The sequence below is a fragment of the Thalassophryne amazonica genome, chromosome 12, assembly GCF_902500255.1.
Source record: "Thalassophryne amazonica chromosome 12, fThaAma1.1, whole genome shotgun sequence".
In the NCBI taxonomy this organism is placed as follows: domain Eukaryota; kingdom Metazoa; phylum Chordata; class Actinopteri; order Batrachoidiformes; family Batrachoididae; genus Thalassophryne; species Thalassophryne amazonica.
The window spans coordinates 88,954,762-88,982,626 of NC_047114.1; the positions used below are offsets into that span (position 1 = coordinate 88,954,762).

The following is a 27,865-nucleotide window of genomic DNA, read 5'->3' on the forward strand; positions in this document are numbered from 1 at the left end:
GGTCACTGTCTCAGCACTAAATCAGGGTTTTCACATTAAAGCAGAGTGAGAGCTCCCCCAAGTGGACGTGTGATGCACACTTTTGCGACACATTGCACGTATTTTATACGCACGAAATGTCACATTGTCAAAAGGCCCTAACCGCCATGGCGACCACCACACCAAAGTCAGTCACAACCGGGGGGACTGCCGCACTAATCTCTGAAACGTGACCCAGAGTGATCTGACCCGCACAGCAATCAGTGCTGAACCACTTACCTGGACCATTAGCCACATCTTACTGTGCAGCACAGATCAGCATTACACAGCGTGCACAGAGCCGAGCCACTTTATGGCACTTTTACCCACAGTTGTTTATCTTGTCTCCTTTCTGCCTCGCTCCCGGGAGCAATTTAGCCACAATTCTACCTTTTTTTGGGGATTGATAAAAGCCGTGTTCACATACAGCCATGTGCTCTGGGACTAATGTAGTTTTCTTCAGAGTCTGTGCGTGGTACAATAGCGGTAGCCGGTGACCCAGATAAGGTAACACCTGGAATGCGTCTGGTCTGGGAGATGGTGTTGCATCTGCGGCCTCGGGTGTTTCAGTGAATGTTTAATGTAACCTTAATTGTGGCAGCGCTCTCTCTCTCTCTCTCTCTCTCTCTCTCTCTCTCTCTCTCTCTCTCTCTGTCTCTCTCTCTCTCTCTCTCTCTCTCTCTCTCTCTCGAGCCACGGGTTCAACACAGGTTAGATTTAAAGGGAGACCCAGATTTAACCCAGATTTAAAGGGGTCATATTCTACAAAAGACAGCACGGTGGCTTAGCGATTTGCATTCTTGCCTCACATCAAGAAGGTTGTAGGATCGCTTCCCACCCTTTCTGTGTGAAGTTACCATGTTCTCCCCATGTCTGCATTCCATCTGGGTACTCTGGCTCCCTCCCACATCAAAAGACAGATAGGTTAGGTGGATTGGAAACTTTAAATTGTATGTATGTGGCCCTGCAACAGACTGGCACCCTGTCCAGGGTGAACCCTGCCTCGCGCCCTATGACTGCTGGGATAGGCTCCAGGCCCTCCGTGAACCTTAATTGGAGTAAGCGGGTATAGAAGATGGGCAGATATTCTACACAATCTGTTTTCAACTGACCTTTTACATGTGGTTAGGGTTTCATGTTCAATATTCTCAAAGTTCCACAATTGTGCATGTAGAAAAAGGTAGAGATAGGCCAAAATGTGCAGAGCATGATGGGAAACTGTCAATATTGGAAAGTCGGATATGGATGATCCACCATGTGATACCCCACTGCTTGCCCTTGGGCAAGATCCTTAATCCGTCTAGTGTGTAGTGAGCACCTTGCATGGCAGCACCCTAACATCAGTGTGTGAGTGTGTCTGGGTGACTGTGAAGCATCACTGTAAAGCGCTCTGAGCATCTGATGCAGATGGAAAAGTGCTATATAAATGCAGTCTATTTTGCCTTCTTTCCAGCCCACGCTAATATTGATGTCAACAATGAAAGCGCCTCTCACTACCCACCGCCTGCAGGTCAGGTCACGTAAAGTTTGGGAGCATGTGCATGCACCATGGAAGTACCTTGTGTTATGATGGCAACCACCCAGGCAGATAACCAGTCCATCCCGACCAACCTACCAACATGGGTGTCCTCTGGGCCTTCTCTATTGGCTGGGGTCCTCATACTGAGACACCTGAGTGCTGGATCATATCCAGAGAAAAGTGCCACATGGCAAAAATGACATAGCTGATAATCCTCACCTGAGTCTCCCTAAGTAACCATTCATGTGGCACAAAGTCATTCCAGCGGTAGCCAAAAATCCCCCAAAGAGACCTAGTATCAAAGACATCCGGCCATCCCATTAGGTCACTGGTTAGCATCCAAATCTCACAATCATACAGTAAGACAGGAAGCACCAGGACCCCAAAAGACCTGCGCCTCTATTCATTCTCCTGCAAAAATATTGGCTCTGTCCAGCTATAACATGACACCATAAACTCATCCCAGGCAGGCATATCTCCTTCTCGAAGGGTGAGGATCTACAAGTTCAGCACTTTCACCGCACACAAATACATTTCTGACGGCTCAGTCCGGGAAGTCCCTGAAAGCCTGGAACTTAGTCGTGATCCAGGTCATTCACAAACCCAGAACCCAGATTTACTGCTCAGCATCCGCAGACAGAGATCACAGCATCATCGGCAAAGTCGAGGTCAAGATAAGTGCATGCCTCTACAAATGCGCAGTGGAGTGCTAGCGGTGCACTGCACTGTGACAAGTGGATTACTACCACCAAAGACCCATCTGACGATAATATATTGTGGATTTAGGTCACAAATTCTGAAATATCCTTTTGACAGACACAGTAAAAGAAGGAAAAAGAAACTAGTGCATATGCCTGAACAGAGAGGCCACAATGACACCATAGGATGTCTACATAAACACATCCAGCGAGAAAGTCACTCTGTATTCCCATGATGCAACATCCAATCTGGCGAGGGGAGGACCATCAATCAGCACGGTTCATCTTTCTGTCTTTGGCAGGATGCAACTTGACAGAGTGCCAGCTCCAGAGTCGGAAATCACTCAATAGCTCCACCTCCGCAAACAAACCAAACGATCATTATCTACACCATCGCTGGTCTGCTTCATGGGAGCTTCACATCACAGAGCAGCTCGACTCCCAGCTCAGGGAAAAACAGCCGCCTCTTCTGTGTGCGATGCTCCGGGTCTCATCTAGACTCCAGTTTCTGGAAATATTGATGATCTACGTGAAATTACCCACCAGAGTGCAATACTGAGTTGGGATGAACATTTCTGCCCAGCGAGAATGACCGGAAACAAAACGGAAAGAGAGCAAATGAGCACAGAGCGAAGCTCCTGCTCTGAGCCGAGCCGCAGGGAGACGTCCAGCCAAAGTGTTTAATCAGTGCTGAATCTAAACAACTGCCATCACCATGAAGTAATAAGCTGTGAAGTGACCGCCACGGCTGGAGGCACAAAACATTTTGTCGATTCTGTTCTGTTGTGCCGCGTAAGGCAAGAATGCTCACAAACATCTCACGGCTTATTCACACAAAGAGCAGAGGGCCGCCTTAGTTTTGACACTTTATTACAGGAAAGTTGGTTTGTACGAGTAGAGCAGATGACCCCGTAGTACTGGAGTTTGAGTAACGATATGTAGACCGGGATTTGATTCAAGCCACCTGTCTGTGTCTCCAGATAAGACATTTCACCTGCCTTCTTCAGGTCAACCCAGCTGTTAAATGGGTACCAGCCTGGGTGTGATGGACTGGTGTCTCATCCAGGGGGAGCTGTAGACTCTCAACAGATTCCTGCTACATTCATGTTACAGGACAAAGCCTCCATGACATCAGCCATATATTTTCTGAATACCTGCTTTGAAACTCAAGTAGGTCGACTCCAAATATCCCCATACTGGCAGAGTCTAAATGGCCAAACTCCAGGCCGACACATGAGTAAACAGGTGGAGAGAGTGGGCAAGACCAGAGTCATCTGGGCAGCACACAGGATGCCAAAATACACCTAAAAGACTAACTTTGGTTCATGTGTATTGTTGCAGACTCGGCAATACTTTCATTAACAGGTGGTTTGGGGGCGGATCTAACAAAATATAACCAGCATATTGCAATTAATAACAGTTGCACCATTAGTGGACCCAATGTCACCAAGCTACCGATACCTGCTAATTAGTGCCAACAATGCTAACAGTGCTATCATATGAATTAAATAATACTAAAATTCCAACCAATGTAAATACTGGAGCACACACACTTCTTAGATCATCCTTTGGTACAATGAACTGCACAGCAACTCATATTATCTCAGGAATTTGTTAGAAAATGCTCAAACAGGACAAACATGGTCAAGTCCACAGCAGCTAGCAATGGTCACTATTAGCGGGGGCCCTGGGGTCTGGACTCCTCTTGCGAACAACCATGCGAACAATCATAATTATTCATAACCTTATGGCTTAAAATATCTTGAATTGGTTCAACCATGCATACAGCTGTCACGAAGGAGGAAACTAACTATACAGATCAAAATCTTTTTTTAAACCAGGCTGTAAACGTGGGATCTGCTGTAAATTTGGGTATTTTATCATGCACTTCCTTGGGGAGTGACTCACTTTTGGAGCCAGCCTCAAGTGGCCATTCAAGGAACTGCAAGTTTTGGCACTTCCCCATTGGCTTCATTTGCCAGTACCATAAGGTGGGGCTTGGGCCTGTACAGGACTGTGTATACCACTGCATCTACAATAGTAATGGAAAACCAAAGCAAATATCTCAAGAATAATAAATTCTGCCAAGGAAAAGGTTATCTGCTCACACTGTCCTTAGCAACATTTAGTCCCTTTACTATACAGCAAACAAAAGTACGACAGTATAATAATTCAGATGTACATCAGTTATTCCAATATATTTGTTTCTTCCCACCGTGATTCACTTTGCAGCATTAGTTTGCCTCCCTGCATGTGTTTGTGTGTTCTGAACCTGTGACATCATGTGAGGGTGTCTCTCAGGAGTGCAGTGCTGCTGTATCATGGCAGGTTCAATATGATGAGCTGCCCGTGTGACGCCTTGGATTAGTGCCGCCTGCTCTCCGAGCCTAAAAATTACTGAGAGACGACTCAAGAGAAATGATCCACTAATTCAAGCCAACAAAGGAGGCTGTAGGAATGTTATTGCCGTCATGATTTACTTCTGGTTTTGAAACAATGACAAATAAATATGAACATTTAGAACTGGTTCCAGTTTTAGTTGAATTCATTGGAGATCAGGCTCAGAACTGACTGTGCAAATTTGATCCACATCATGGAATGAGTAGAACTAGACCTGGAGAGTCTCACTAAATGTCGCAGACAGCATGGTGCTATACTGTCTGGAGACACATACCGCCATCCTGAACACAATTAAACAAAATACATCAGAACACTCTCAAATAAATTCTACTTTCAATTTCTGTTTTAACACTTGAAAAGTACACTCACCGGCCAATTTATTAGGTACACTTTTTCAATTGCTTGTTAGCACAAATACCTAATCAGCCAATCACATGGCAGTAACTTTAGGCATCTAGATGTGGTGAAGACGACTTGCCAAAGGTCAAACTGAGTGTCAGAATGGGGAAGAAAGGAGATTTAAGTGACTTTGGTCATGGTGTGGTTGTTGGTGTCAGACGGGCTGTTCTGAATATTTCAGAAACTGCTGATCTACTAGTGGAGGAGGTAACTATAACAATCTTTCATTTCTGGAAACAAGCACCAAAAATGGCACACATACTCCTTAGACAGTACTTTTTTGAAAAAGCCAACTGGCCAATTGAGTTTTCAGTAGTTGACCAGGTAGGGGGCAACTGAAGAATTATACAGAAGTCAAAATTTAAAAATGATCCAATCATATTGAAAACTACACCACAATATTTGTCTGATCATAAAGATTCCAAAAAAGTATAGTTTGAACTATCTATGACTGAATTGTATGGAGTTATGGGGTAAAAACTATCAAGTTTAACTGGCAAGGCAGGCTGGACACAAATACAAGACACAGGAACACAGTTCAGTAGTGTTAAAACTTTTACTGGAATCATTTGCTGGGGTCGGTACACAGAAAGGCAGTCCAAGAAGAGCAACAGTACAAAAAACATCAGGCTTAGGCGTGAAAAAACACAACGAGGCAACAAGAGCGAGGCAAAACATACACAAACTGAGCTGAACGGAAGGCACAAGGCACATCAATCTGGGGAGGGACAAGAGCAAATTGTGAGGATCAAATCGCACCCAGCTGATGAGCTGCAAATCAAGAACAGGTGTGAGGAAACCTCCAGAACCAGGGTGTGGCCAGACAGAAGAACCAAGAACCAAGAGAGATAGGCAAGAAAGAGCAGGACACAGAAAACCCAAGCAGAAAGACAGAGCAAGAGAACAGACAGCTAACAAATACAAACAAAATAAGAATAAAACAGAACACATACCACACCAAGTCCAAATCCTTACAAAAACAGCAAGAATGGTGACAAATGTCAATTTCAATTTATACAGGGGTCAAAAGTTAAATTTGCTCCAATTTTGGTAAAAAAGTAATGTAAATTATTGGTTGAACTAATAGGATTAATACATGGAATAGTTTTGACTGTGTTGAATGTTTGGTCTCCAAAGTAGAAGCCAAATAAGGTGGGTGTCCATTGGATTCTATGACATGTGACATATGTTACCCCATAACGTGATAACTAAGCATGATACATGGTGCAAACTATTCCCTTTTAAAACCCTATTAACTTAACTATTAGTGGTATAGAGGAGTATTTTCTTAAAAAGAAGACCTGAAAATTCAGTAACAATTTGCCAGAAGGTACATCTGAGATGCAAGGCTAGATTTGATGTTTTGGTGAAAGAAAATCCTCCTCTATACCACTTCATCATGAAGTTGTATAACTGGTGATACAAAATGCAAAACATGCACTATGCACAATTTCTCCAATCACAGCCACAGAAGCCGGTATCTTCGTCTGGGTTGTTTGGGTATCTTGGTGGCTTTCCTCACTCTTCTCCTTGCACAGTCACTCAGTTTTTGAGAACTGTCTACTCCATGCAGATTTACCATGTATTTCTTCATAACTGATGTAAATAAAGTCCAAGACATATTCAGTGACTTGGAAATGTTCATGTATCCATCCCCTGACTTGTCTAAAGAAAACTGGCAATAAAACTGATTATTTGCAGGTATTATACCAAAGCCTTCCATTACTTATGCAGCCCATCATCTTGACTTATATAGTTTTAATTAATTGATATGAAGTTGTAGAGATTTGCTTTCAGTTTGTGTGAAATATCAAGCGGCACAATACCTTTAGAGGGCCCTGTAGCTGAACCAACTCAACCATATAAGATACAACCACAAAATTTAATTTTAAAATCTGTTCTCAGATTGCAAAGGATGTGTGACTGCAGCAATTTTGTTGCATAAGTTTTCACATTTTGTAGACAAAATGAAATGATTAGCTATTTATTTATTTATTATTATTATTATTATCACTCAGAACATAAATTGCAACTGATGCATTGTATGGAATATGACAGTATCTAGATGCAAAGGAGACAAAGAACATGAAATGAATAATAAAAGCTTGCTCACGCATCACAAATATGATAAAAATAAAAATCTATTTTAAAAGTCTCTGTAATGTAAACATACTACAATCCCTTGAGAAATTAAAATTTCAGGCTTAAATGATTGCAAATCAGAAAAAAAAGATGCACATAATTAATTGAATCCATTAAGTACTGTGTGATAATTAAATCTAAATCATGAAAATGAATAGTTTTAATGAAATATGGCTGATACTTCCTTCTCTGTGAAAAAGAGCTGCACTGCAGATGATTAGCTGCAGAAATAATAGAGCTAATCCTGAACAAGAAGTTATAAATAAAGAACAGAGATGTGAATACAATGAGAAGAGCAAATGGGGACACGCAGAGGTTAAAAGTGTTATGTGGGCCGCTGAAGAGGAGGTACTGCTAACCCACCACCACCAGAGGGCGCCCTGCTTGGAGTGCGGGCTCCAAGCACGAGAGGGCGCCAGACCCAGAAGAAGTGACAGCTGTCATTCATCGCACCAGCTGTCACTCATCTACACCACTATATAAGCCGGACTGCAACTCCACCTCCCCGCCGAGAAATCGACTACCGAAGAGGTAATTTTCTCTGCTGACTCGAACGTTGAATAATAAGCTGAACTTCTTTTGCAGCCGTTATCCTGTGGTGTTCGTCCTTATCTGTGGGATTGGCGTTTGGTGTGACAGCGACGGCTTCGCCTCACACCCCAAACCAGATAAGTGGTTTAAACAGGAGCTGCACGAGTGTGTGATTGGAGGTGGAGGTGCTCCCTCCTAACTGTGTGCAGACTGTGGATTACTGAGTGTGCGGACTCACACTCATTCATCTTGTCTTTGCTTTCTGCCAGCAGTACCAGGGTCGACAGCCGAAGACGGAGGCCACCTGGGGACTCGGGACTTGGCGGCTCCGGTGTTCTTCAGACCGTTGGTGGTGGAAGCCGTGTGGGACGCGGCTTCTCTCTCGTCGGGGGTCTTCTATCTTCGAGCCTGCCCACACGTCACCTGGTGTTAATTGACTTTGCAAATTTTGTGTATTTAGTTGTGTGTTATCACAACATTAAATTGTTACTTTTTGGCTTATTCATTGTCCGTTCATTTGCGCCCCCTGTTGTGGGTCCGTGCTACGACACCTTCCCAACAAAAAGACTCAGACACAGACACACAATCAGACACACATAAAGGCTTAAAAAGTAGCACAAATGTTTAAGAAGATGGACAGTGAAGATGAATCTGTGAAGGAAAACATTCTCCTTTGGGGAAGCAAAAAAGCATGTAAATTGTCAAGGAAGCAGAATGAACTTATTATATGTAATACAATATATGTAATGATATTAATAATATAATATTATATGTAATATATGAAATTATATGTGACAATAAACAAACTGAAATCAAAATACCCAACATGGAAGCTTAAAGGGGTCGTATTGCACACCATCTCAGCAAGCTAATGTAGGTCAGCGGGTGTCTTAAAAAGAGATAAATATTGTTACCAAATATGCAGAACTTCATGAATGCTGTAAAAACTATTTTGAGACTGTCCTCACCCCTGATACATCATTTGTGCAAGCGCTTTAGTATGATTTATAGTTGTCTTAAAGTTAGCAAACACTGACCTCTAGTGGATATGCAAAAAATGCTTTCATGTCTCTCTTTTTGTCTTGACCATGTCATTTTGCATATCACTGATGTTCTACTTTTAATCCTTAAACCTAACTTCAACCCTTAACCTTAAACACTCATGGGTTTGAACCGTATAACTTTTTCAAAGCAATACAAGCATGCTAACCAGTGCAACACTCTGCTGTTACTAGTTATCAAGATTTCTGTATTTCCCATATAAACAATACTGTATGTAGATAAAGAAGCTGATCTTCGTTGTGATTAAGTGGACGGTGTTTGCGTTGTTAGCGCATCTGAAGCAGGAAGCAGGTGCACAATGACAAAGTAGGGCGGGTGTGAAGTCACATGTTCTATTTTGTACTGTGGAGCAGCTTTTTCTGAAATATGTTTCTCCTGTGGGTCGTATTTGATAATATTAGGAAACAATCTAACAGGTCGTATAGACTGGATTACTTGTTGCTATTTTCAGGTCTCTAAGAAACCATGTATTTCTGTTGCTGTCAGTTTAAATGGAAAGGAGTTGCTGGTTGTCACACCCACTCTTTGAACAACATATTCTCATGTCACATTTCCTATGACGGCATATGAAGAGTTAACCATTGTATTTCATGCACATACCTGTGGATTTCCATGTGCATGCACAATGCGCATTTTGCACTTAACACTTAGAAACGTGCTTGCATTTTTGCTAGGTATAGGCTTAGAGTTACAATAACAATATTTTATTTTTGTTCAGATGACCTGCCATCTTCTTGGTGGCATCATCACCACCTCTCGGTGGAAAAAATGTAGGATATGTAAGAATTACTTACATATTTGTACAAATTTATTATGCACTACTTTTTTCTACTTTTTACACATTTTTGTGAGAATACACTGCTCTGAAACAAGGCACAGCAGCAGTAAATTAAATGAATGAGCAGTTTCTGTCTCCCACAGCATATGTGAGCGTGTCTCAGAGAAAACTGGAGTTCTGTGACATATGTCACGGAAGCCTAACTCAAATTGTTTCAGGTCTAATTTTTGCAGCTAGCAAGGGAGTTTCATCAAATTTTAAGACGTTGCAGATGAAACCATGATGGTAATTGCTAATGATAAATAAAAGCAGAATTTGCACAAAACGACCCCTTTAATGACAGTTTTGAATCTTCTCAAGCTTCGGTACAAGAAAATCCAGCACAAGGAGCTCCTGCAGAATGGTCGTATGATCACATATTAATAAGGTTTCTGTATTTAAACTCTGAGTAATACCTGCTCGCAGCCTGCATAATAATACAATAAATCATAAAGAAGAAGAGGAGGAGAGGCGCGAAGCAGAGGCTGCAGCCCAATGATGTGCTGTTGACAGCCGGAGGGAGGGGAGCGGCGAGCGTTGATCAATGGCGTGTCAACAGACGGTTCTGGTGCTGGGTGGTGGATGGATGACCTGTTGAGATGCCCTCTGGGAACAGGTCGATGCTGAATCCATAGTAAGAGGTACGAGGAGCAGGTATTTTCGTATTCAGAGTGAAGCATGAAAGAAAAGACGCCAGGTCCACAACAGTGACACGGTATGGTGCACAACGTGAAGAGTGCACGTTCAGTGGGAAACGTGAGCGTTCCGTCATCTCCAGATGGCACTCAGAGCCACTGTCACGCAGCAGCGTGTGTGTGCTCCCAGCCTCACCCGCTGCACCTTTGCAACCATGGCAACAAACAGTATGAGGTCCTGCTGGCCTGATGGGACGAGCACATTTGTTTTTGTGTGTGTTTGTCTGTGTGTCTTTGTCTTTTACTACACGTGGTGCACAAACCTGACTGGTCAACAAACATACAGAGGCTTTATGAATAGAGTATACGAAGAAAAAAAAGGTTCCTATACAGAGAGATAGATATAAGAGCACCATCACACTCCAACCAAGGTCACACCAAAACTAACAAAGACACAAGAATTTAAATTTGATTTTCAGCATGAAACGAAGGATTCTACAACAACAAATCAGAAAAAGTTGGGACATTGTAAAAAACGCAACCTAAATAATCAAACAAACAAACAAACAAACAAACAAAAAACACAATTCTTACATGAATCTAAGATAGTTCATGTTTTGTGTGGCCAACTTCATTCCATTTGTTAATATACATCGGTTCCTGCATTACAGGCTAGCAGCACATTCCAGTTTATGTCTAGTAATGAGGTAAAAAAAAAATAAATAAATAATGATGTCATTTCAAACAGGTGATGTCAACAGCTGAGAGTTATCATGATTTGGTATAAAAGCAGTATCCACGAAAGGCTGAACCTTTTAGGAGCAAAGATCACTAGATCACTAGTTTGTCAGCAAATGCATGACAAAATGATTGAAATGTTTAAAAACAATGTTCCTCAAAGAAAGATTGCAAAGGATTTGCATATTTCTCCCTCTACAGTGCATAATTTCACTAAATTGGTGGCTTAGTGGTTAGCACTGTTGCCTCACAGCAAGAAGGTCATGGGATCGATTCCCATCTGTGGAATTTCTGTGTGGAGTTTGCATGTTCTCCCCGTGTTTGCGTGGGTTTCCTCTGGGTGCTCCAGCTTCCTCCCACATCCAAAGACATGCAGGTTAGGGGAACTGGAATTGTCCAGGTCTCCCTTGAAAAAGAGATCTCGATCTCAGTGGGACTAACCTGGTTGAATAAATAATAAATAATAATAATAATAAAAAAAAAACAATTCAAGGAATCTGGAGGACTTTCAGTGCGATTCCTCAGAAGGCATGGCATTAAGAACAGTTATTCATCAATACCTGATATAACCACGTGGGCAAGGTAAATTTCAGAATCACTGCAAGGCTCTTTTTTCCATTTGCATTTCCCATCCTTTCCCAACTTTTCTGACTTAAGGTTGTGCAGAAATATCAAATACTTCAACCTCAAGGATAAATTGAGAAAATTAAATTCTTCTTCTTCTGCTGCTGCTGCTTTGCTAACAAACTCAGATAAACACTAGAGAGAGGCTTGTGGAATACACTTGAAAGCAACATGGATTTATTAACCTTAGTAAAGGCAAATGAGTTGTTATGTCACACCCGTATTCCACAATGGCGTAAATTAATTACTACTCACAACTCTCCATAATGACAACTTAAAAAAACCAAGAAATCACATATGCAGTATCCTCCAAAAGTATCGGAACACATGAAAATTCAGTAAGGTATGTCTTCTTTTATACATACCAATTTTAAGGTAGAGCTCCACTAGTGTATACTACGGTATATCTAAATACTTATCTAAAAAAAAGAAGAGTAGAGCCACTTACACACACATTTTAATTTGTTTATGCCATTTCAAATACAAAAAAAAAAAAAAAATTATACAATGATCTGACTTAAAGAAAACTGAATGTAACACTTTGGTATAATACCTGTAAATAATCAGTTTTATTGCCAGTTTTCTTCGGACAAGTCAGATGATGGATGCATAAACATTTCCAAGTCACTGAATATGTTTTGGACTTTATTTACATCAATTATGAAGAAATACAAACAGTATGGAACTCTATGGTAAATCAGTGTGGAGTAGAGTTCTCAAAAACTGAGTGACTGTGCAAGAAGGACAAGAGTGAGGAAAGCCACCAAGTCACTCAGACAAGTCAGAAGAAGTTATAAGCTTCTCTGGCTGTGATTGGAAATATTGTGTATAGTGCATATTTGGCATTTTGTTATACAACTTCTTGATGAAGAAGTATAGAGGAAGATTTTCTTTCACCAAATCATCAAATCTGGGATTGCATCTCAGATGTACCTTCTGGCAAACTGTAGCTGAACTTTGAGCTTTTCCTTTATGAAAATTAATACAGTCACAGTGACAACAAATATCAGAGAGAATTCCCATAAAATTCATTGTAATTCAACACAATATGTGGATTAGTGCTAATTTATCTGCAGATTTGAAATATTAGATTGAGTAATCTGGATCTTAAGAACAACTGGTCATATAGCAATAATTTTAATATGTTATCTTCATGAAAATGCATACCAAAACATAAAAAAGTCATGTTCAAAAATTCATACGTGTTCATCAGCTGCAGGTGGTGATGACTCAAAATGGGTATTGAAAACCGGTTCCTGTTAAGAATCAATTCGATCCATCAACATTAATAGCCTTTTTGCTTAACGATTCCCTTATCGATTCTTCAGGTCACATTACACCGGAGTTAGTTCATGCTCGGAGATAGCTCCAACCACTTGCCATGATGAAAACATTGCCTTTCTCTGGAATATTTATTATAATACATGAGGACATCCCAACTCACCAAAACAATGTCCAAAAACAATGAACCTGTCCCAAAGTTCTAGGATCCAGTGACCATGTACAGATTTTATTTATTTTTATTTATGTTCAGAGAGCAATGATCCAGTTACCAATTTCATATTTATTTACTTTAAGACTCAATAAAATGTTGTTGGCATAGAAAACCTGTAAAGCCTACTTTTTGTACACATAAAATTCACCGGAAGTATTGATAAGGGAATTGATAAAGAATGGGATTGATAAGCGGAATCTAATGGCATCGATATCGACAACATCTTATCAATACCCATCCCTAGTGATGACATCACTGGAAACAAGATGGCTTATTTTCCATCCAAAAATTGGCAGAAAATCATCTTATTATTATTGTTAGTCGACCCTAACCAAAGGCCTAGCCTTCTGAACTTTAAAGGCGAAATGTGCACATGCAGAGAAATTCGCCGGAATATACACAAAATATTGTGCTTTACTTTTTCTGTGACACCGTGCAAAACGTATCAAGAGAACACAGTGGTTTTGGTGAGGTTCACCTTTGGTCAACTTTGACTTGTAACTTCATTCCAACATCCAGTTGCCAGCCCACGATACAACACGAGGTTGACAGTGCAGGTGAGTGCCGACCCTTACGTCCACTGGGTCATTACCCAGCATTCTTTTCACTGCACCAGCCAAACAGTGCTGTGCTTTTTACCACTGTCACTGGCCACAGTGGTGACGTAGAACTAGGGAGGCACCTGTCTGCACATGCCGGTTTAGATTGTGGCGGCGTGCAGTGTTGCTGTGGTCTCCCAGGGCCTTCAGCAGTCAGCAAGCCCAGCCTCTACGATAATGAGAGCAAACTATCGCATGTCAGCACTCGCTTTCTGTTATCTAGCTGCTCTTGTTGAGCTCAGTGTGGCTCATCTATCTGTGCTTCAGACCTCAGAGTACCTAGACTAAGACTTGGGAACCGGGCCAGCAAGTCTTCTTGAGATCTAGAGTATTTCTAAATGAAAGAATTTCTGGATACATTAGTAGGGAAAACTGGGACACGGTGAATCAGTAGCTATATCTGCAAAACTACATATATGAGTATATTTGCAGCAGTTATGCCATATTTTTATGCATAAAGACATCCTCCTTATAAATTACTGTTTTGTTTTTGGATACATTAAGGTTAAAACTAAACGGCAAGTGAAGTCAGTTTTTTTCCTATCAAAGGCAAATTTTGAGGATGTCAGTGTCTTTGTATTTATTTCTCACAACAGAGGAAAGGTGCCCCCCAAAAAAACACCTTTAATACTCGATGTTCTAAGATCATTGACAGTTAATCAATGTGGAAACATTTTGCACTTTTGTTGTGTGTGGTGTGATGCTCACGTTCATCGCTGCTTCACTGATTATGACTGCGTTAATGTTCACAGCATTTTTACCTCCACCAATGAAGTTGAAGGAGGTTATGTTTTTGCCCCTATTTCTTTGTCTGTTTGTTTGTGAACAGCCTGGAGCCCACATTTTTTCATATAACATTATGAAATTTTTACTGAAGATTGGTCGGTTTGACTGAAGAAGGTCATATGTCAAAGGCCAACATCAGGAAAAATCTTGGAAAATTGAAAAAAAAAAATCCCTTTAACATTGAACAAATGTTCAAAAATCCATAACTCTGTCAAAAAATATTACATTTCTTTCATATTTGAGAATCTTATATAGGATGGTATCTTTTATCGACTGACAATTTTGATCTGGCTCTGATCCAGATTACAGATTTTGTGGCCATTTAAGTTTAACATTGAAAACCCCATTGAATGTATATTTTACATTATATCTTAATCAAACGTGCCCCAATAACTCACATATTTCAAAGTGAGGTGCAGACTGACACTCACTATCGCCTGACAAAGTTTGATCCAGATCTGATCCGGATTGGGGATTTTGTGGACATTTGAATTTAATATTGAAAAGTCCATTTGTTTACATTTTGCATTATATCTCAATCAAAAGTGCCTCAATCACTCTCATTCTGTTTTGGATTTAGCTACAAAACCAAAACTGGACAGAGGTTCCAGTTTTATGCTTGTTTGTCTATCTTCCAGTTATTAGTCGGAAACCAAGTGCCAAAAAGTGTGCATGACAGAGATAACCAATGTTCTGTGGAAATTATCTGAAAAAGAATTCAGAAACTGAAAAAGTGAAAAACTGACTACACCACAAAAAAAAAAAAAAGATTCTATATACATACTCCTGACATTTGATCACATCTATTTTTGCTTATGAAAAGCCACTTCTAACAGGACTTTGACCTTGAACATTTTTTCCAAGGTAAACGTTTGTGTAATTGGAAACTAGTGTTGGTGGAGATTTGCACTCTGTGTGCGCGATGCTGTACTCTCTTTTTTTTTTTTATCCAAACTGAGCATCACAGAATCACCATATCCAATAGATATAACAGAACACAATTACTGATATCTAAAATATGTGGACATGTAAGGAGTCCAATGATGACACCTGTGACACCTTTAAACATATTCACAAAGGATTCACAACTAATCAAAATATGTTAGAAGGATATAATTAAGGAGTGGCTCACCGTATGAGCAAAACAAGCTGATAAGAAACAAGCAAACCCGCTGCTGATGTCTCCCCAGGCGACTCAATGTCTCCCACAAAATACTGACGGCTCGCACACGAAGCCGAGCAACAATTAATCGGTCCCACAACACGCATACACATTATGAGCAAGCTGCTGCGCGTGCATTTGGTGTGTACATGTAAAAACCCACAACTATACTGCAGTAAAACAATTAAACTGTTGTTTACAAAAAAAAGTAATTCATTGCAACGTGTCACCAGGTACAAGTAAACTGCAGCTTCCGTGCATCTGGAGCTGTGGGAGTTTTCTAACAGAACGGGCTGCTGTGTGTATAAATGTTGGGGAAACTGATGATGATTTCAAAAGTATTTTTAACCTTTCTTAAACTGACATAACAAAATTTTAGTTTGGAAAAAAGCACACCATGAAATTGTTTTACCATCTCTTGAGGGGAAAAAAGCAATTTCATGCCTCAACACTACTCAGGGGGACGTTACGACTAAAGGTGACCTCAAGATGAACAGTGCAAAAATCATGTTGGAAAAGCAGCATTAGGAGAGCAGTTTCTGGTCACAACCCCAGACACACAACCCAGTGGTTTCAGAGGGAACTAGGATGGCACTCAGAGAGCATATCCCTCTGCCAGTGCCCCGCTGGTTACATCTCTGGATATTTTTCTTTGATCTTTTTTTTTTATTATTTTGAGGAGGTTGCTGCTTTGATCTCTTATTTATTATTTTTAGATCCCGAGTGATCATGTTTTGTGCTCTGTGCTGACCTTTGGACCTGATCCCTTCTCATATCAATCTTGAACTTTGACCATGACTGCTGACCTGTGACCCTGATTGATTACCTCTGATCAATTATGTTTGATCCTAATGTTTTATTCTGGCCCTGGTTGATGATCTTTGACCTTGATCAACCATCTTTGATTACTCGTCTTTGCTCCTGACATTTGATTCTGATTGCTGATCCTTGACCCTAGATCCTGTCTGTCTTGCTATGGTCTTGTAATCATGACCAAAGCATTCAGGATCTGAGGCTGATCCTGGTCCATTAATCCTGATTGATGACCTTTGATCACTCATATCTGATCCTCATCTCTTATGCTCAGCTGTGACCCTGGTTGATGGCCTTTGTTCTTGATCATTCAGCTTGATTGTTGATTTTTGATCATGACCTTTGATTCTGAGTCAGATCATTGGTCCTTATAGCTGACCTCTGATCCTGATCAAGCATCTTTGATCCTCATCTTTTATTCTTAGATTTGCCACTGGCTGCGAATCATTGGTAATGATCATTCATCTTTGATCAATTATCACTGATTGTTACCTTTTATCATGATAGCTCTCCTGTGGAACCAGCTCCCAATTCAGATCAGGGAGACAGACACCCTCTCTACTTTTAAGATTAGGCTTAAAACTTTCCTTTTTGCTAAAGCTTATAGTTAGGGCTGGATCAGGTGACCCTGAACCATCCCTTAGTTATGTTGCTATAGACGTAGACTGCTGGGGGGTTCCCATGATGCACTGTTTCTCTCTCTTTTTGCTCTGTATGCACCACTCTGCATTTAATCATTAGTGATTGATCTCTGCTCCCCTCCACAGCATGTCTTTTTCCTGGTTCTCTCCCTCAGCCCCAACCAGTCCCACCAGAGACGCCCCTCCCTGAGCCTGGTTCTGCTGGAGGTTTCTTCCTGTTAAAAGGGAGTTTTTCCTTCCCACTGTAGCCAAGTGCTTGCTCACAGGGGGTCGTTTTGACCGTTGGGGTTTTACATAATTATTGTACGGCCTTGCCTTACAATATAAAGCGCCTTGGGGCAACTGTTTGTTGTGATTTGGCGCTATATAAAAAAAAAATTGATTGATTGATTGATTGATAGCTGACCTTTGGTTCTTTTTGCCCCAAATACTGTCTTTTGTTCCTTATTGCTTTTCTTTGATCCAAACATTTGGTCCTGCTGAAACTTGGACCCTGACTGCTGATCTCTGATGTTGATTTTGAACCATATTAATGACCTTGGAACTTTGAATCTCACCAAGGAATCTCATGTCTGTCTATCATACTGTGGTCTTGTAAACAGGACCAAGGGATTCAGGATCTGAGATGGATCCTGATCCTTTATTCCTGATTGATGACCTCTGATCAATCATATTTGATCCTCATCTTTTATTGACCCTGGCTGATGACCTCTGATCATGACATTTAATTCTCATTGTTGATCATTGATCCTCATAGTTAACCTTTGATCCTCATCAATCATATTTGATCCTGATCTTTAATTCCACATTTTGACCCTGGTTGCTGATCTTTGATTGTGATCACTCACCTCTGCTTGCTTATCACTGATCCTGACCTTTTACCCTGATAGCTGACCTTTGTGTTGTGTGGGCCGCTGAAGAGGAGGTACTGCTGGCCCACCACCACAAGAGGGCGCCCTGCCTGGAGTGCGGGCTCCAGGCACCAGAGGGCGCTGCCGCCTTACGGGAGCAGCCAGGGTGACAGCTGTCCCCCATTAATGGACACAGCTGTTCCACTCAGCACGGAGATATATCAGCAGGACGGCGTCTCCACCTCAGTGCCGAGATATCGCCTTGAGATCGAGGTAACCTTCTCTGCAAGCATATACTGTATAATCTGATAAAACTTGTTAAACCTTCCAGGACAGCTGACTACCGAAAGCCAATCGCTTGGATAAGTACTCACCTTCCTGCTTAATTGTGACAAGAGGTGGAGGCGGCTTCTCCCCTCTCCGTTTACTGGGTGCTGTCGCATCCACACCTGTGTGTTTGTGCTCTCTCCCGCCAGCAGTACCGGATCCGACGAGCGGAGGCAGTGGCCACCTGGGAATTCGGGACTTGGCAGTTCCAGTACTTCTGGGGTTCGGTGGCAGAGGAGATCTGGGTGGTTCCGGTTCGACTAGGACGGACGTCTCCTACCTTCGAGCCTGCCCACACGCCACCAGCAGATTTTGGCTAAACCCCACATTACTGATTGTTGTATTGGTTGTGCTCGTTTCACAACAGTAAAATTTGTTATTCACCTTTCTCCATTGTCCGTTCATTGCGCCCCCTGTTGTGGGTCCGTGTACCTACACTTTCACAACAGGATATCTCGGCCAGCGTCATGGATCCCGAGGGGCGTCAACCGGCTGTTGAACGGCCAATGGAAGAACAGGGCGCGTCGGCGTCTTCGGGAGGGGTAATCGGTGAGTTGCAGCGGATCCTCACCGCTTTCACCACTCGGATCGATTTAATGACCGAGCAGCACGTTCTCCTAAACCGCAGGGTGGAGGCTCTCGCCGCACAAGTGGGCCGCTGCGGCTCTCCCTCCCGAGGACCCTGCGCGTGATAGTGACGTTCCACTGGTCGTTCAACGGTCCCTTCCTCCGTCCCCAGAAGCTTACATAAGCCCTCCAGAACCATATTGAGGCTGTGTGGAGACGTGCGCAGATTTTTTGATGCAGTGTTCGCTCGTCTTCGCACAGCGTCCCGTGATGTACGCGACTGACGCTAGCAAAGTAGCTTATGTAATAAACCTGCTTCGCGGGGAGGCACGCGCTTGGGCTACAGCGCTCTGGGAGCAGAACTCACGGCTCCTTCATACATACGATGGGTTTGTGCGGGAGCTCAGAACGGTGTTCGATCACCCCAATAGAGGAGAGACCGCTTCAACCGTGCTACTGTCAATGAGACAGGGGCGTCGGAGCGCAGCTGCCTATGCAGTCGCCTTCCGCATCGCGGCGGCGAGATCCGGCTGGAATAGCACTGCCCTCCGCGCCGCCTTTGTAAACGGACTGTCACTGGTCCTAAAAGAGCACCTGGTGGCGAAGGACGAACCACGGGACTTAGATGGGCTCATCGATCTCGTCATACGACTCGACAACCGGCTAGAAGAACGCCGTCGGGAACGAGGCGAAGGGCGTGGCCAGGCACGCGTCGTCCCTCTCCCTTCCAGGTCCGACCGAGCTCCGCCCTCCCCACGCTCCTCTGTTCCTGCGCTCCGTGCGCCTACGGCTCCCCCTGCTGACGAAGCTATGGACACGAGCAGGGCAACATTTAGGGCACCTGGAGCACAAAGGAGACGGGCCTACGGAGCTTGTTTTGTTTGTGGCTCGAGTGAGCATCTTGCAAGCGACTGCCCCGAGCGGTTAAACTCCAACGCCCGCCCCTAGAGACTGGGCCAGGGGTGGGCCGAGACATTCACGTGGGACACACCCACATTGCCACACGACTCCCAGTCACGATCCTGTATGAGGATTCAACCCTGAAGGCCCCAGCACTGGTGGACACGGGCTCTGAGGGGAATCTGCTAGACAGTAGATGGGCCAGGGAGATAGGGCTCCCTCTGGTGGCTCTTACCTCGCCTGTGCAGGTTCGGGCACTAGATGGCTCCCTACTCCCACCGATCACGCATAAGACACCTCCAGTAACTCTGGTGGTGTCAGGTAACCACCGGGAGGTGATCGAGTTCTTTGTGACTCAGGCCACTTCCCGTGTGGTTCTGGGTTTTCCCTGGATGCTAAAGCACAATCCCCGGATCGATTGGCCGTCCGGGGTAGTGGTACAGTGGAGCGAAACCTGCCATCGGGAGTGCCTAGGTTCCTCGGTTCCTCCCGGCTCCCAAGCTAAGGAGGAGGTCCGAGTCCCGCCCAATCTGAAGGCGGTGCCGGCGGAGTACCATGACCTCGCTGACGTGTTCAGCAAGGATCTGGCTCTCACGCTTCCTCCCCACCGTCCGTATGATTGTGCCATTGATTTGGTTCCAGGCAGTGAGTTCCCGTCCAGTAGGCTGTACAACCTCTCACGGCCGAAACGCAAATCAATGGAGACCTACATCCGGGACTCATTAGCTGCTGGGTTGATCCGGAATTCCACCTCTCCGATGGGTGCTGGTTTCTTTTTTGTGGGTAAAAAAGATGGCGGGCTTCGTCCATGCATTGATTACAGGGGGTTGAACGAAATCACGGTTCGCAACCGATACCCGTTGCCCTTGTTGGATTCGGTGTTCACCCCCTTGCATGGAGCCAGAATCTTCACCAAGCTTGATCTTAGGAATGAATATCATTTGGTTCGGATCCGGAAGGGAGACGAATGGAAGACGGCATTTAACACCCCGTTAGGTCATTTTGAGTACCTGGTCATGCCGTTCGGTCTCACTAATGCTCCCGCGACTTTCCAAGCGTTGGTAAACGATGTCTTGCGGGACTTCCTGCACCGGTTCGTCTTCGTGTATCTAGACGATATACTCATCTTTTCCCCGGATCCTGAGACTCATGTCCGGCATGTCCGTCAGGTCCTACAGCGGTTGTTGGAGAACCGCCTGTTTGTGAAGGGCGAGAAGTGTGAGTTCCACCGCACTTCTTTGTCCTTCTTGGGGTTCATCATCTCCTCTAACTCCGTCGCCCCTGATCCGGCCAAGGTTGCGGCGGTGAGAGACTGGCCCCAACCCACAAGCCGTAGGAAGCTGCAACAGTTCCTCGGCTTTGCTAATTTCTACAGGAGGTTCATTAAGGGCTACAGTCAGGTAGTAAGCCCCCTGACAGCTCTGACCTCACCAAAAGTCCCCTTCACCTGGTCGGATCGGTGCGAAGCCGCATTCAAGGAGTTGAAACGGCGCTTCTCGTCTGCACCAGTTCTGGTGCAGCCCGATCCTAGCCGCCAGTTAGTGGTTGAAGTGGACGCCTCGGACTCAGGGATAGGAGTGGTGCTCTCCCAGAGCGGGAAGACCGATAAGGTCCTTCACCCGTGTGCCTATTTTTCCCGCAGGTTGACCCCCGCCGAACGGAACTATGACGTCGGCAATCGAGAACTCCTTGCGGTGAAAGAGGCCCTCGAAGAGTGGAGACATCTGTTGGAGGGAACAGCCGTGCCATTCACAGTTTTCACTGACCATCGGAACCTGGAGTACATCAGGACCGCCAAGCGGCTGAACCCCAGGCAAGCCCGCTGGTCACTGTTCTTTGGCCGTTTTGACTTCCAGATCACCTACTGCCCCGGGACCAAGAATCAAAGATCGGATGCATTGTCCCGGGTACACGAAGACGAAGTCAAAACGGAACCGTCGGATCCCCCGGATCCCATCATCCCGGAGTCCGCTATCGTGGCCGCCCTCACCTGGGACGTGGAGAAGACCGTCCGGGAGGCCCTGACCCGTGACCCGGACCCCGGAACCGGACCAAAGAACAGACTCTACGTCCCACCGGAAGCCAGAGCTGCAGTACTAGACTTCTGTCACGGTTCTAAGCTCTCCTGTCACCCTGGGGTGCAAAGGACCGTGGCAGTCGTTCGGCAGCGCTTCTGGTGGGCGTCCCTGGAGGCCGACGTCCGGGACTACGTCCAGGCCTGTACCACCTGCGCCAGGGGCAAGGCCGACCACCGAAAGACCTCAGGGTTGCTACAGCCGCTGCCCGTCCCACATCGCCCCTGGTCCCACATCGGCCTGGACTTTGTCACGGGTCTCCCGCCGTCCCAGGGAAACACCGTCGTCTTCACGATAGTGGACCGTTTCTCCAAGGCGGCCCACTTCGTGGCCCTCCCGAAGCTACCAACGGCCCAGGAGACCGCGGACCTCTTGGTCCACCACGTCGTCCGTCTGCATGGGATACCATCAGACATCGTCTCCGATCGCGGTCCCCAGTTTACCTCGCACGTTTGGAGGAGCTTCTGCCGGGAACTGGGGGCCACGGTCAGCCTCTTGTCCGGGTATCACCCCCAGACCAACGGGCAGGCAGAGCGGGCCAATCAGGAACTGGAGCAGACACTACGCTGTGTGACAGCCGCGCACCCGATGGCCTGGAGTACCCACCTGGCCTGGATCGAGTACGCCCACAACAGTCAAGTGTCGTCAGCCACCGGCCTCTCCCCTTTTGAGGTGTGCTTGGGGTATCAGCCCCCCTTGTTTCCGGTGGTTGAGGGAGAGGTCGGTGTGCCCTCGGTCCAGGCCCACCTACGGAAGTGCCGTCGGGTGTGGCGTGCCGCCCGCTCTGCTTTATTGAAGGCCCGGACGAGGGCGAAGAAACATGCAGACCGGCGGCGGGCCCCGGCTCCCAAGTATCGTCCTGGGCAGGAGGTATGGTTGTCCACCAAAGATATTCCTCTGCAAGTGGACTCCCCAAAACTCCAGGAACGATACATCGGACCCTTCAGAATCCTTAAAGTCATCAACCCCGCCGCAGTGAGGCTCCAGCTCCCGGCCTCGCTGCGGATCCATCCAGTATTTCACGTGTCAAGGATCAAGCCCCATCACACCTCACCCCTCTGTACCCCGGGTCCGGCACCACCTCCTGCCCGAGTCATCGACGGGGAACCGGCTTGGACTGTGCGCCGGCTCCTCGACGTCCGTCGAATGGGCCGGGGTTTTCAGTACCTGGTGGACTGGGAGGGGCACGGTCCCGAGGAACGCTCCTGGGTGAAGAAGGGCTTCATCCTGGACCCGGGCCTCCTGGCCGACTTCTACCGTCGCCATCCGGACAAGCCCGGTCGTTCGCCAGGAGGCGCCCGTTGAGGGGGGGGTCCTGTTGTGTGGACCGCTGAAGAGGAGGTACTGCTGGCCCACCACCACAAGAGGGTGCCCTGCCTGGAGTGCGGGCTCCAGGCACCAGAGGGCGCTGCCGCCTTACGGGAGCAGCCAGGGTGACAGCTGTCCCCCATTAACGGACACAGCTGTTCCACTCAGCACGGAGGTATATCAGCAGGACGGCGTCTCCACCTCAGTGCCGAGATATCGCCTTGAGATCGAGGTAACCTCTGCAAGCATATACTGTATAATCTGATAAAACTTGTTAAACCTTCCAGGACAGCTGACTACCGAAAGCCAATCGCTTGGATAAGTACTCACCTTCCTGCTTAATTGTGACAAGAGGTGGAGGCGGCTTCTCCCCTCTCCGTTTACTGGGTGCTGTCGCATCCACACCTGTGTGTTTGTGCTCTCTCCCGCCAGCAGTACCGGATCCGACGAGCGGAGGCAGTGGCCACCTGGGAATTTGGGACTTGGCGGTTCCAGTACTTCTGGGGTTCGGTGGCAGAGGAGATCTGGGTGGTTCCGGTTCGACTAGGACGGACGTCTCCTACCTTCAAGCCTGCCCACACGCCACCAGCAGATTTTGGCTAAACCCCACATTACTGATTGTTGTATTGGTTGCGCTCGTTTCACAACAGTAAAATTTGTTATTCACCTTTCTCCATTGTCCGTTCATTGCGCCCCCTGTTGTGGGTCCGTGTACCTACACTTTCACAACACTTTGGTCCTGATCAGTCTGTTTTGATTCTGGGCTTTGACCCCAAATGCTGACCTTCGATCCTGATTTTCTTTCATTGTGATGTGTAAACAAACATTACAATCATTAACATTCTTCAATGCAAATGAAAATCTACAGAAACTGATGGCCCAGGGCCTGATTAGTGAAAATTAACTTCTGATGTGTTTGTTCCAGCCCAGTCTCACATTTTTTTTCATGCCCCCATCATGAAATGTGTCAAATTTTCGTGACTTTTTTAACTCACTATTACTAACCCTACTCCTACCCCCAACCCTAACCTTAACCATAACCTAATCCTACTCCTTTCCCCCCACACTAACCATAACCACACTGACCCCCGCTTCACTTTTAATTTTGTGCAGCCATCATGGAATGAATTAGAATGAATTTGTGCTGCCGTGACGAACATGAGGCACTTTTCGTCACAATATTACAACCAATAGACTAATGTATATTTCGTGCTGCTGAATCACAACTTGCCGTGAGACCAGGTTGGTTTGTCAGGATAAAACCTGCACATTCACATCTTTATCCAACTAATTAGCCGTATGTGTGGATCCACCTGTATGGACAACGGCAAAGCTTTACTTTAAGAGCGTAATCGTCCATTGAAGACGTGCCTTCAAATGTCCATCCTGCATTTTATACCATTAAAAATCTGCATTTCAAAACCTGGAAATTACTGGCACAAGAACTAAGAAACTGCTTGATTGGTTGGGGGGGGTAATCCCAAATCCCTGATGTATTTTCCCCATGCCATAGCTGTAAATAACATGTGCTCATTATGGTTGTGATGCTCTTCTTTAGGTGTTGTTATTGTCCCTCACTCTCCCTTTTCCTTCATTCCCCCCTTTTCTATTTTTGCTGTTTCCAAGGGGAGCAATAAAAAGAAACATATCTACTGGTACGTGAGTAACATGTATAGTCAACATAGTTGATATACAGCACTGGTACTATTGTTGCTATTGATACTTGGGGGTGCTATAGAACCAGATGAGACAGACAATTTAAGAGTTTGAGATGATATAGTGCCACTTAGATTTCATACACTCAGCCACCAGAAGCATATCCGCATGTGGTGAAAGTGTTGAACTTTGGACATACAGTATATCACTTCAGCAGTGACACTCATGTCTCGGGGGTCCTCAGCCTTTGACATCAAGTGATTCCTGGGAAGAACTTATGGAGACATGAGGTCACTGGAGAGAGGTGTTTGGTGATGCAGGAGAATGAAGGTCCAAGTCTTTGGAGCCCTTGTTCTTGCTGACTTGCTGTATGGTATAAGAGCTGCATTCTAACCAGTGACCTATGGTGACAACTCGTCTTGGGTATTAGGTCCCTTCAGAGGATCCTTGGGTGCCTAGGGTGACTTAGCTGAGGAGTATCACTTCCATTGTGAGGGAGCGTCAGCTATGACATTTTGGCCATTTTCTCTGGGTAAGATCCTGTAAACAGGTGCCCCAGTGTTGAGGACCCCAGCGGCTGGAGAAGGTCAAAGACATGCCCACATTTCACCTGGCAGCAGCAGATAGAAGATTAGTTTTGAAAGGTGGGAATAAATCTGTTGTCTGCCTGGATGATCCACATCATCCATGATGTTTCTACAGTAAGCGTGTCATGGTGTTTTATCACTGTCAAAATCCTAAAACTGTGTCCAGACAAGGTGGGTTTTGAGCACGTGGAGGAAATATGTTTGTGAATTCTTTATTTGAATCCTAAAGTGGTGCTGAAGAAAATTATTTTTATGATTAAACCTTAAAACAATATTATTATTATTATTGTTGACAATCTTTAAAATATGGCGACTAGTTTCTTAGAGTCCACAATAATGTCTTTAATTGTTTCTCAAAAATCCAAATACAAAATTTTCAAAATTGTCCAATTCTTTCAATGTTGCCTTTATTTGCCTCGAGAAATACCTGAATTGAACAAGGAATTAGCAAAATAGTTTCTTTTTCTGTTAATCCAGTACTGAAATAATGGACTGCCACAAAGTTTTGTCCATTCTGTCATTCTGCTCATCTCACACCTGTCTGGATAAATCTGTCAATTATGTGCAACAACAAGTCAGTTTCTCAAACCTGACTTACGTCAAAGGACTGCAGCATTTTTATTCACACTGCAGCTGTGGTTAGAAAACGGTTTAATCTCCAGTGAGCAACAGCAACAACAGACCAAACATTATGAGCTGCTGTTGACTTAGCTGAGCCATGATGTCAGAGCCAAAACATCTTAAAACATCCTCAAAGTATCCTTTCTTTAAAAAGAAAGAGTACAATCTCTCTCTCGGGATATAAACTTAATAAATATAGCAGCAGGAGGTCAAAGGTAGGGGGTCTGAGCCTTTGATGTTAAATGTATTTCACTACTCAAGCAAGAAATAACAAACCTCCCCCACAAAAACGTCTTTCCCTTTGATCAAATGTACCCACACGGGCTCATATAACTGTCAGAAACTCCAACTGAAGGCTTCAAAAAGGCACCACTTTAACAAAAATGATGTGGTTGACGTCACAGAAGCTACAGAGCCTTTTGACAGTAATGGCCATTTCAGCACCATGGACAGCACCAGCAGACTCCACAAACGCGCACAGATTAAATAGAATTTTAAAAATATAGTTTCAAACACATGACCAACCTTCATATTTGAAGCACTTAACAGTTTATAATACACATATTGATTAAATTAAACTTTTTAAGACTGTGAAAAGCGTGAGAGAGCTTCTACGGGCCTGTTTTTGAAGGACAACAATCTAAACAGCGCTGGATTTGTTTTGCTTGTTTGTTCTTAACTGTGATGAAATAAAACGTGTCTTACGTCCTCGTCCTCCCGTAAGCATTTTTTGCGGTACTGGACATGAGGTCTGCCATCGACGAGGGTCTGCGGGTTCTTTTCCTCGTCCGGAACCTGTCCTCCCAGGAGGTGGCTGGCCTCAGGTGGGTGCGGGAAAGAATTGGTCGTGTTGATCTTCCCCGTGAATCTCTGGTACAGCGAAGCCATCGCAGGTCCGGTCCGGATAAACCCCGCTTTATCGGCGCGTCAGACGGGTCAGACGAGTCGGTTCTGCGCGCGCCGCGAGGAGAGCAGATGGCACGCAGCCAGATCTCACTTCCAGGATGAGCAAAAAAGAAAAAAATAAGATAAAGTGTGAAGGCGTGAGTCCGTGTGTTAGGTGGCACACCGACACCGAGCCGGATCCTTGGAAGAGATGCGTATTTATCCGTGCGCAAGCAGCCTGCCGCTGTCGGGGTCAATAGTTGCGCTTTTCTGTATTCACAACACGTTTTCTCTCCTCTTCAGTTTCCCGATGCCTCCTCACGCAGAGATAGCAGGAGGAGGATCTAATCAAATATCCGCTCCTCTCTCTCCTCCTCTCTCTCTCCGTAGACTCCGGATGATTGTCCACAAACCCAGAGAGCGGATGATAATGTTGTTGGCACACTTTCAGTTCTGGAGGGGGAACACACACACACACACACACACACACACACACACACACACACACACACACACACACACACACGAGGTGTAGGTGCTCTCCGCGGACGGACGCGCCGTGCATGTGAAGTGACTCAAATCAGCTCCACAGTGTCACTGGATCCGGACGATGCGCGCACACTCTCATGCGGCAAAAACGCACAACTTTCACCTGAAATTAAATTCAGGTAAATGGGGATTGTAAACGACGAAGTGTTTCTTTTTTTAGTCGAGTGTGGTGCTGAATGTGTCACCAAAATAACATTTTTTTTTTTTTTTTTTTGTCACAAAGAAACGGAGTTCGAGTGCCGCTCTGTGGCGCAGTGAGTTCAGGACAGGATCAGCACCACGTGAGCCTGAAGGGGAGAAGATACCGCAGTGTACAATAAAAACAATAAAGCTTCATTTCATATAAGTCTACTAAAAATAAAAAAAATCTCAGCGTATGGAGATCATACGGTCATCATCACATCTGTCCTTGCAGGATTAAAGTCCTCATGCACTTAGAATGTCTCCACTGTGCCCCCCC

The 27,865-nt window shown here is 44.9% G+C and overlaps 1 protein-coding gene across 3 annotated transcripts in view; it reads right to left on the reverse strand.

The window, feature by feature from the left end:
• The window catches only part of LOC117521500 (dipeptidyl aminopeptidase-like protein 6), a 334,231-nt gene that overhangs the window by 197,947 nt on the left and 108,419 nt on the right, over nucleotides 1-27,865 (reverse strand). Inside the window, exon 1 of one of the 3 annotated variants that reach the window (XM_034182810.1) lies at nucleotides 26,677-26,903. The exons of the other annotated variants lie outside the window; for them this stretch is intronic. Coding sequence (XP_034038701.1) covers nucleotides 26,677-26,859 — 183 coding nt within the window. The 5' untranslated portion in view covers nucleotides 26,860-26,903. Of the gene's footprint in view, nucleotides 1-26,676; nucleotides 26,904-27,865 lie in introns of those variants that run through there. 3 annotated transcript variants of the gene reach the window in all.